This window comes from Paramormyrops kingsleyae, chromosome 21, assembly GCF_048594095.1.
Source record: "Paramormyrops kingsleyae isolate MSU_618 chromosome 21, PKINGS_0.4, whole genome shotgun sequence".
Classification (NCBI taxonomy): domain Eukaryota; kingdom Metazoa; phylum Chordata; class Actinopteri; order Osteoglossiformes; family Mormyridae; genus Paramormyrops; species Paramormyrops kingsleyae.
Genome location: NC_132817.1, coordinates 2,936,953 through 2,948,090, shown reverse-complemented (window position 1 = coordinate 2,948,090; position 11,138 = coordinate 2,936,953). Strand labels below are relative to the sequence as shown.

The 11,138-nt window shown below is 50.7% G+C and overlaps 1 protein-coding gene across 1 annotated transcript; it reads right to left on the bottom strand.

Moving 5' to 3' along the window:
• Window positions 1-2,436: 2,436 nt before the first annotated feature.
• Window positions 2,437-10,823, bottom strand: kncn (kinocilin). Its single transcript, XM_072703999.1, has 5 exons — window positions 10,676-10,823; window positions 7,660-7,728; window positions 5,049-5,120; window positions 4,283-4,373; window positions 2,437-2,509 (listed from the first exon to the last, which is right to left on the bottom strand). The coding sequence occupies exons 1-5, from the start codon at window positions 10,821-10,823 to the stop codon at window positions 2,437-2,439; spliced, it is 453 nt and encodes a 150-aa protein (XP_072560100.1).
• Window positions 10,824-11,138: the final 315 nt, after the last annotated feature.

Below are 11,138 nucleotides of genomic sequence, written 5' to 3'. Positions count from 1 at the left end.
GGCTTCGGCGGACAGCGCCTGGTGCTGAACAGAGCCGGCCGTGGCTTTTCAGAGTCACAAGAACACTGCAGACTATTTACGTCCCGAAGAATAATGGAAAGAGAAAAAAAAAATCGGGAAAAGAACCAATCGTGTGTATTCCCTTAAAATGATAATGGGAAAAACGAAACTAATTGCATTACTTTATTTTGAATCTGTAATTTGCGATACTTAAACGAAGAGTCTTGTGAAAATAGTACCGTATACAAACCAGGGCAGGCCTCACACACTGTGGCCCACTCTGACCCAGCTGACATGCATATTGACAGGGTTCTCATGACATCCATCTGCCATGATAGTGCCTGCCCCCCCCACCTCACCCCCCACTCTGCCACAGCCTGTGAAGGTGGAGGGATACATTGCAGACTGCACCCCCCCTCCCCCCCAACATCTGGGCAACAGTACATTGGGAGAGGGGGGGGGGGTGCGTCTTTGAAGTGTTGTTGGGGGGGGGTCGGGGTACTGCCCATCAAAACCAGAGTGACTGCGTCATTGCACCCCCACCCCCCCATCGTGGCTACTATCACATGACACGCCGCTGGTGAGTGCTCTGTGCGTGCCCCCATGATAAAAGCCACAGGGTGCCCCCATGATAAAAGCCACAGCGTGCCCCCGCATGATGGGCTGCTGCTGAGGTGCTCAGCCTTCTGTCCTTCCTGTTTCCTGTCACAGGTTTCGATGACATCATCCCAAGTCAGATTGTATACCCAGGGTCCCTGTAATTGTTATGCACCGGTGGCGTGGGGATTGGACTACTCTGAAGGTAAATCTGCTCTGTCATGTTTGGGGGTGAATCTCGCTGGTCACATTGGGTCTGACCATCTTCTCAGAGGACAGGTTTGGCTCTGACCATCTTCTCAGAGGACAGGTTTGGTTTGGACTGTGAACTGTCTTCCTTTCTCTGAATTCAGACTCAGGTTTGATCCCATGACTTTATTGCCAGAGCACATAGTTACATGGTCATCAATGCATAATAATGAAACAAACTAATCACCAGTAGCAAACATAAAGAAGAAAAGTACACAGTGAAAGAGTGAAGCAAGCGCCCCCCCATCCTACTCAGTCCCATCCTTGCCCCCCCCCCCATTGAGTGCTGGTGAGTCTGGCCGCTGTGCTCCTTCGCTCCCCACTCCCTTTTGTGTCTCCTCTTCTTCCCTCCCCCCTGACACACTCTCCTTTTGCCAACCATCCATCACGTTGTGGCCGGATAAACATAATGACCCCCGACCCCCCCATTCCTCTTCCCGCCAGGCTGCTATTCACTGTTTATTTTAAGCCTGACACTGAATGCTGCACTAAAATGGATCTACACCAGTGTTTCGGAAAGTGAGATGTGGCGTGCAGTGCTTCCTTTGTGCTGATTAGTGACTGCATCTGGCACCGCCATCAAATGGGGTCTGGAGCCTATCCTGGAGGCTGCAAGGCAGGGAACAACCGAGGATGGGGTGCCGACCCATCGCAGGGCTCACTCACACACATGCACACCGATCGGTAATTTGGTAATGTCTGGGGGGGAACTGGAGTACCCGGAAGAATCCCCTTGGGGAGAACATACAAAAGCTCGAACCCTGACCTGAGAGGTGTGAGGTGACAGCGCTGACCACTGTGCCTCCGCCCTCCATCAAATCAAAGATCAAATTATAGTTCTGAGATATTTTAAGTTTTTTTTCCCTTCAGACACCTTGTTATTCCCGCAGCATTAAGAGCTTTATTCTTTATTTACTAATTGTGCGTTGGTTCTGGTGGTGGCATGACCAACTCAATTCACTTTAATTTGTACAGCACGTTTTCACAACATTACCTTGTCTCTACGTGCTTTACATGATCCCCGCCCAAAGCCTGTCTGGTTGGATGACATTCGTATCACATGACATCACTGCTCACTCTTTCTATTCTCATTTTTCAGTGTCATTTGTGCATCACAGAACTTCCTACTCTGATAATTCAGGCCCTGTCTGTGGGAGTAGCGACTCATTTCTCTAGCGTGCGGCATTTTAAACGATTCCCACATACACTATGTGGCCAATGGCATTGGGACACCTGGCCATTACACCCACAGGAACTATGATGACGTACCATTCTGAATAGCATCAGTATGGAGCTGCTACTTTGGTAGTGTATGTTACTACTGAAACCCATAATATTAGCAACGCAGAAGCACAAGTCAAGGAGGACAGAGTGATATCAGAGTGCTACAAGGCTCTGGTAACACTTTGTGCAAAGCAGTGCAGCTGAATGAGATCAATCACATCCCCAAAACTGTCCTTATGAAATAAAATTAATGCAACACAAGAGCATAACATAGCCATGGGGGATTCTCACTGTCAGCTGTATAGTAAGACCGCTCTTGGGAATGGGGGGTTGGGGGGGGGGGGGCGGGCGTGGAGAAGTGAGGGATTATGGGTCGCCTAGATCAGAAGGCTGCTTGAACTTCCGCCGGGCAATAATATCCGGAACATCAGAGGAAGGCCTAAAAGAAAAGAGAATCGGTTTGGAGCAGAGCCGAGGGGTGCCGGGTTATTACACTCAGGGAGATAATGCAGACGCGTTTAATCAGCTACCTGTCATCCATCCTTAATGTGCTTTTTAAACTGCACTTTATGAGGGTGTGTGTGCATGTGGGTTTGCAGGGGGCGGCTTAACGGTGGCTTTTCCTCAACAGATTGAAATAGACGCGTCAGACCACCCTGAATTAGAGAGGTGGGCTTGGTAACCACGGCAACAGCATCCACAGCAGATGATTGGATGCTTGCAATGAGCAGGATGCAGAACTGATCATAATCTATACAGCTTTCATGTGGAAATATTGCTTAGTTTAGGGTAACCTTAAAAATGAGTCATCTTACGCATAAGTTAGCTAGTTAATCTGTTAATCTTTAAACAAAAACAACTGTAAGATGTTAGATGTAAACCATAAACGATGTTATATACTTTCATTTATAGGGAAATAAAATTGAAAAATCACATTGATGTATTTAATACTTGTACCCACTTAGTTATAATGCTTTCATATTACTGCATGGTTTTGATTCTGACTTCTGAAATCATTCAAGTTAGTAAATGATAGATGTAATGTTCATCGTACATCCATTTTTTCAACATGGAGGGGATGGGTCCTGGCAGGGCAAGCCTTGGTGGTGCGACCTGCCACCATGCCAGCTGCTGCGGCTGCTTTTATTGATCATTTCCGATCCCTGGTGAATGTTATGTGAATGATGTCAGACCCCTAACCTGTACTAGTCACCAGTAAAGCCGTATCAACTAGTAACTGCGGTTTGCGTGTATCTTGGATTGATCTGCTTCACACAAATACTGCACAGAAAATTGCTGATGATGCTCGTTTGAATGATCTGAAATAAACTGAGAAACAACGAGCTCTTCCATCAGGGAAGGCAGGAACGTAGCATCACGACGCTTGGAGTCTGGCAGCCGGACACAGTGAGCCTCCTAATGACATCAGCATATGAGAAGGTCAGATCGTAACCTGATTACATTCAGAGTAATGCTTGTGCCATAAAAGCTGAATGGAACATGATTTGGTATTCCTGGCTGCGTTATAGGGTTCACGACCCTCTCTATCGCTTCCTGCCTCCGTTCCGAAAAAAACAGCCCCTCAGAACACAGCTTGTTTGCACAAAGCAAATTGACAAGGTGAGCTAAGCTGTCGCATTAATAATAAATGCAGGTGGAAATGTGCACCATTCCGAAAACATCCTATGAAAAGTGAGGAGTGGCTGCTCGCCGCCGACACCGTGTGGCTGCTGATCTGGACCATGCGGCCGAGGCTAGTGCTCCTCAAAAGACAAGCATGGGGGGGCGGCAGCAGAAGCTGATCGAACGTTAGGGAGATGTTAGAACCTCTGAACCGTCACGGCGTCCAACAAGCAAGAGTATGTATGTGCAGAGGGTCACTGGTCCGTGTCTGTGGGCAGGTCGGCAAGCTGAATGGCTCCTAACAGACACCGAACTGCCTCTGTGAGGTGGAAGGAAGCTCTGGAGATCACGAGACATTAGAGATTCACGCAGGCTCACTAGCGTCGTCATTTATCCTTGACTGCCTTCTTGCAGTGTTTTTAATATCTACTGTAGCAGCTTGGAGATGATAGCGGTCCCTGTACATGGTAATAAAACATGCACCAGTACACAGAGGTAAGAAGCTGCCATTTCCAGCCACATTAGAGACTATAAGCATCTCTTTGCACACATCAGCTGGTGCGCATCCGGAGCCCCGGGGGACACTTACCCCTCCTCTGGCGGGGCTTCGGTCGCCAGCACTTCCGGGAATGTTCCCAGTTGGCCCTTGGATCGCTCCTGGTTCAGCTGGCTTTGAGTCGCTGGGGAAAGATGACAATCCTCGGATCAGGGCGCGTAGGTCATGGGCTCCGGCGGGCCGAGAGCGCCTCCTGTCAGCCCCAAGCAGCCCTGGAGAGCTTATAGCGCTCACCAGCAAGCGTGTGACCTCTGCACAGCCCTCTAATCAGCGGCTACTGCTTTGAAGCTTCACCAGGCCCGGGATAACCTCTTTTTCCGGAAATTTCTATCTTATTGCACCAGTGCAGCACAGGGATCCGAAAGGTTTCGGGCCGTGGCTAGAGACCTCTGTGATGGATAAACTGGCCAGCTAAGCTCAGTGTGACTCACTGCTGACCCTGTGCTGGACACTGGCTGTAATCCTCCTGAAACCCTGCGTCCGGAGGCTGGGACTCGGGCAGAACTCTGACCTCCATCTGCCCAGTTCCCACCAGCAGCCTGGGGGTTAACAGCCCAGCATCTTGGATCCACACGCGTTTCTTTTACGTGGAACCTGCAGTACCGTCAGCGGCGGCCAGGAAGCCCTTTATCTCCTTGACGTTTGTTCTGTCGTGGCCCCAGAGGAAGCACAGCTGACAGTGAGTGACGAGGCGAGCCCTAGTGACACATAAAGAGGCGGCCGTCCTGAGCACTAATGCTAAGCTTAGCGTAAACCTGTCAGACCACAGTGACCCCCCCCCCCCCAGCTATACACTCACCCTCCCTCTTCACGGCCTCTGCTGGCTGCTCAGCTGCTGGGGTCGGTGCCATGGGATGGACTCTGAGGTGGCCTGGGGGAGAGGCCACTGGTGAGGTATTATGGGTAAAATATCAGCTGAGGTCCAGCATTGGCATAGAATGGGAAGCATCAAAACTTCCCACAACAGACATACACCAAGTCACTGTGCTACACCCCAAGGAGTCAGACATGCACTGAGTTACTGCGCTACACCCTGAGGAGTCAGATATGCACCGAGTCACTGTGCTACACCCCAAGGAGTCAGACATACACAAAGTCACTGTGCTACACCCCAAGGAGTCAGACGTACACAAAGTCACTGTGCTACACCCCAAGGAGTCAGACATACACAAAGTCACTGTGCTACACCCCAAGGAGTCAGACATACACCAAGTCACTGCGCTACACCCCAAGGAGTCAGACATACACAAAGTCACTGTGCTACACCCCAAGGAGTCAGACATACACAAAGTCACTGTGCTACACCCCAAGGAGTCAGACATACACCAAGTCACTGCGCTACACCCCAAGGAGTCAGACATACACCAAGTCACTGCGCTACACCCCAAGGAGTCAGACATGCACCGAGTCACTGCGCTACACCCCAAGGAGTCAGATATGCACCGAGTCACTGTGCTACAGACATGCACCGAGTCACTGTGCTACACCCCTAGGAGTCAGACATGCACTGAGTTACTGCGCTACACCCTGAGGAGTCAGATATGCACCGAGTCACTGTGCTATACCCCAAGGAGTCAGACATACACCGAGTCACTGTGCTACACCCCAAGGAGTCAAATATGCACCGAGTAACTGTGCTACACGCCAAGGAGTCAGACATACACCGAGTCACTGCGCTACACCCCAAGGAGTCAGACTTGCACCGAGTCACTGCGCTACACCCCAAGGAGTCAGACATACACCAAGTCACTGCGCTACACCCCAAGGAGTCAGACATGCACTGAGTCACTGTGCTACACCCCAAGGAGTCAAATATGCACCGAGTTACTGTGCTACACCCCAAGGAGTCAGACATGCACTGAGTCACTGTGCTACATTCCAAGGAGTCAGACATACACCGAGTCACTGCGCTACACCCCAAGGAGTCAGACATGCACCGAGTCACTGCGCTACACCCCAAGGAGTCAGACATTCACCAAGTCACTGCGCTACACCCCAAGGAGTCAGACATGCACTGAGTCACTGTGCTACACCCCAAGGAGTCAAATATGCACCGAGTTACTGTGCTATACCCCAAGGAGTCAGACATACACCGAGTCACTGCGCTACACCCCAAGGAGTCAGACATGCACCGAGTCACTGCGCTACACCCCAAGGAGTCAGATATGCACCGAGTCACTGTGCTACACCCCAAGGAGTCAGACATGCACTGAGTCACTGTGCTGCCCACTCAGTTCCGTAGCAACAGCCGAAAGTGACTTAGTATCAAGGTCTGTACACTTTCATAATCTGCACCCATTTGAGAAGATCTGTTCTCTGCAGTTTGAGGGAATCAACACTAGATAATGCATTAAACCCCTCAGACCGGAGTGCTGTTACTCTATTTTTCTAATGTTGTCTTTTTGATTATTCTAAAAATTTGAAAGAGGTGCTTAGAGGTGCTTGTTTGTCAGTGTACCGCGGTACGTCAGTCCTACAACCAGGTAAAAGCACTCCTGGGGAGGCCTGCAGCCATTCCCTCAGGAAGGTCTAAGCGGTGCGTAGATCTGTGCTTTGTTGCTATGGCAACATGGTGGGCTGTACATCGCAAAGGCCAGAGGACTTGGGGAACCAGCATGCGAGGGTTTTGGGGTGCTCTTATTTCCCTGGCCCCATGTCTGAACCCACGGTGACAGTTTCTACATGTCTCCATGGACTGAAATGCCTGCGGCTGATTTGCATGGCAGACAGGCTGAGATCCACACATTTAGCATGGTGGATGGTCCACTGTAAGCAGCTTTCTGCAGACAGCAGTAATGGGGGAAATGCACCCTCTGTGTGTTGATGGGATGATTCTCACTTCTGTCACAGTGACATCATGATTTCCCATAGTAAATATTCACCGTAAATTATTCATGTAGCAGCTGTATTATAACGGGATTCGCTTCCCATACATCTGCCTGTAATTGGGCACGTCTGATGATTCATTATTTCCTGATGACTCTCAGCAGCAATATATCATGCTGTGATTTTGTTTGCTGTCTTTCCTGTTTGCATGTTTCCATCTGTGAGTTTTGAAGGCATTTTTCCTCATTATCCTGTGTCTCTAATCATCATCAGCCAAGGCAAAGAGATGCTATAAAATCTGAGGAAATTCACAGCGCTACAATGAAGCCACAGTCCAGCCCTCCACCTCCCTCTGATAGGTCCCTGTTGGTAGATCTTGCCGCCCCAGGTGGGTAGGACTCCATAGGTTTCACAGGCTGAGGTGTTTGAAGCAAATTTCAAGGGGGGTTCAAACCATCATTTTCCTAGGTGGCTACATGCCATTTGTTGTTCTGTATGACTCTAAGCGAGCCACAATGGTGCCCATTTCCCACCTCACAGCGGGATGTGAGACCCAGACGGGTGCGTGGGGGGGGGAGGCTTACCAAGAGAAGGCAAAATGTGGTGGAAGTTGAGCCAGGCACGGATGAAGGGGTAGACGGAGATGAGTAGGCCTGGGGCAAAACATAGGGGCAAGTTCATGTTAAACATGGAGCAGGGCAATTGTCAGCCTCAGCAGAGTCTAAACCATACCCGCTCTGCCCTGCCCTCCTCGGTGAGTCATGTGATCAAACCGTACCCGCTCTGCCCTGCCCTCCTCGGTGAGTCATGTGATCAAACCGTACCCGCTCTGCCCTGCCCTCCTCGGTGAGTCATGTGACCAAACCGTACCCGCACTGCCCTGCCCTCCTCGGTGAGTCATGTGACCAAACCGTACCCGCTCTGCCCTGCCCTCCTCGGTGAGTCATGTGACCAAACCGTACCCGCTCTGCCCTGCCCTCCTCGGTGAGTCATGTGACCAAACCGTACCCGCTCTGTCCCTTCCTCTTCACTGAGTCATGTGACCAAACCGTACCCGCTCTGCCCTGCCCTCCTCGGTGAGTCATGTGACCAAACCGTACCCGCTCTGCCCTGCCCTCCTCGGTGAGTCATGTGACCAGACCGTACCCGCTCTGCCCTGCCCTCCTCGGTGAGTCATGTGACCAAACCGTACCCGCTCTGCCCTGCCCTCCTCGGTGAGTCATGTGACCAAACCGTACCCGCTCTGCCCTGCCGTCCTCGGTGAGTCATGTGACCAAATCGTACCCGCTCTGCCCTGCCCTCCTCGGTGAGTCATGTGACCAAACCATACCCGCTCTGCCCTGCCCTCCTCGGTGAGTCATGTGACCAAACCGTACCCGCTCTGTCCCTTCCTCTTCACTGAGTCATGTGACCAAACCGTACCCGCTCTGCCCCGCCCTCCTAGATGAGGCATGTGACCAAACTGTACCCGCTCTGCCCTGCCCTCCTCATGTGAGCCATTTCCCTCTCTCATTTCTGCCTTTTTTTTTTACAAAGTTGCTGTGTCTCCATAGCCTCAGAGGTTGTTAAACCACGTAAATCATCTGATCTTCTTTGTTTCTTTAAATGAGCACCTCGTTAAGGCTGCGCATCTCCAGTGATTTGGCTGACTGTGTTTCGGTTTGCGGGGGTAAGTGAGACTCAGGGGAGTCCCACCGCCAACAGATCAGATTCTCTGAGGCCTAAGACAGGTTTCTGTTGTTTTCCCCCCAGAAAGCTGCTGCGGCCCAGACAGGGGAGGCACATGACACATATTGCACATAACTAATCTGTTCTAAGTTTAATATCTTTGGCCTAATCTGCAGTTCATCAGTCATGTGTCCGTGTTATAATCCATCTCTGGAGAAGAGAAATCGATCATTCAGCCTCACAAAGTTTGATATGAAGTCTTGATATGGGTTTAATTAAAAATTATCTCTATATTCAGTTGTGGTGATTAATAACTGCTGTGGGGAACCATTAGCGTTTTTGCCCTGGGATATGCTCCTCTCAGGAGGCTCTCAGTTCTACAGGGATACTTATCAAAATTATATGACACTTTATTTACACAAGTATACTGAATTTCTTTCTTTCACATTTCCCATCTTGCTCTCCTTCAAGACACACAAATGTGGGTGAAAGCAAAGCTTGGGCTTTGAGCACAAGGTCAGCCATTTATTAAGGGGGGGGGGGGGGGGTGAAGGGTCCACATGCACAGAGAATCCTGTGCTAACCAGAACCGATCATATGTTATATACTACTTTTTTTATCTCGGGTGTTTTTCAGTAAGATACTTCCTGCTATATTCTACAGTCTACAAAGTATGATTATTTGGATAATTGTGATAATTTCTGAAGCAGTATCACGACTCACATGGATGTAATGAGCTTCGTTTGGCTTGAGCCTCCTAGCTGGGCCAGACTGGCTATCATGTTCTGACTCTTGGTACCTGGTATACATGACCGGATAGGCTTAATGCTGATGTCCTAAGATTACGGGGCGGGGGGGGGGGGGATCGAATGATCAGTCCGCTTGTAAGACACCTGCATGGAAAACCGCACAGACTGTGAGGCGCTCTCATTAGGCCCTGCGAACGGGAGGAAGCAGACTCTCACTGTCACTGAAAGCAGCATCTCACACTCACTGGAAGCAGACTCTCACTGTCACTGAAAGCAGCATCTCACACTCACTGGAAGCAGACTCTCACTGTCACTGAAAGCAGCATCTCACACTCACTGGAAGCAGACTGTCACTGAAAGCAGCATCTCACACTCACTGGAAGCAGACTCTCACTGTGACTGAAAGCAGCATCTCACTCTCACTGGTCGCAGACTCTCTAAATGCTTGTCTGCCATTCGAATTTCCAGCAGACTCACCAGTGCCAAGATTTTTCCTGCAACCAAAGAATGTTTTATATTCACTTAACTGCTGATGCAATTTAGTGATTCATTCCTCAGTGACTGCGCCACCTACATCCATAAGGTAGTACTATGAGTAAGTCATCTTTATTTTCTTTACATGGTTTTACATCAGCGGTGGCCAATCTTATCCGCAAAGGGCCGGTGTGTGTGCAGGTTTTTGGGATAACCTGTAGGTCAGCTGTTCAAACCCAGGTGTGAGGACTCTTCAGCCAATCAGTGCTCTAATTAGTAATCTGATTAGGGAGTTGCAGCGAAAACCCGCATACACACCGGCCCTTTGCGGATAAGATTGCCCACCTGTGGTTTACATGATTTGGCCCCAAGCTACCTGCCCGATATACTTCCTGCTTAGACATGTTATCACTACATGTACCCAGATCTACAGTTAAGCTGACAGGTGATGATGCCTTTTCTTTAGCTGCATCCAAACATTGGAATAGTTTTCCTTTACATGCTAGTAAAGTTAGGTTAAAAACACACTTCTTTTCTTTGGCCTTGTCTCCTGTGTAAATGAATACAACTTGACTATGAGTAAAATGAAGGTGTGGTTCTCACTACTGCAGTGTCACCTTATAGTGCAAATGGCGGCTTGTATGGACACACTGGACGACCCCCCCATAAGCCCCCTGCTCTCCCCCCCCCAGCCTGCCCCCGCACTCACCCAGTCCTCCGGCTCCCAGGAAGATGCCCCCCACAGCGTCGGCGTCACACTCGCGGGACACGCCGATGATGATGCACCCCGCCACGATGCTGAGCAGGGCTGAGCCCACCCGCAGGCCATGGAACTCCCCGATGCTGATGGCGTTCATCCACCAAGAGCCCCCCCTTCCTGAGCCCTTGCCTCCGACGTGGGACGTGCCGCTGCTCCCCGAGCCCTTGCCTCCGACGTGGGACGTGCCACTGCTCCCCGAGCCCTTGTCTCTGTCGTAGGACGTGCCGCTGCTCCCCGAGCCCTTGCCTCCGACGTGGGACGTGCCGCTGCTCCCCGAGCCCTTGCCTCCGACGTGGGACGTGCCGCTGCTCCCTGAGCCCTTGCCTCTGTCGTGGGACGTGCCGCTGCTCCCCGAGCCCTTGCCTCTGTCGTGGGACGTGCCGCTGCTGCCCGAGCCCTTGCCTCCGACGTG

What these genes read in the sequence shown, in the direction of transcription:
- kncn (XM_072703999.1), bottom strand. Translation starts at nt 10,823, where the DNA reads ATGAACGCCATCAGCATCGGGGAGTTCCATGGCCTGCGGGTGGGCTCA. An exon ending in CCTGGGAGCCGGAGGACTGG is followed by an intron (nt 7,729 to 10,675) that starts GTGAGTGCGGGG and finishes GTTTTGCCCCAG; the next exon opens with GCCTACTCATCTCCGTCTAC. An exon ending in CCACATTTTGCCTTCTCTTG is followed by an intron (nt 5,121 to 7,659) that starts GTAAGCCTCCCC and finishes CCTCTCCCCCAG; the next exon opens with GCCACCTCAGAGTCCATCCC.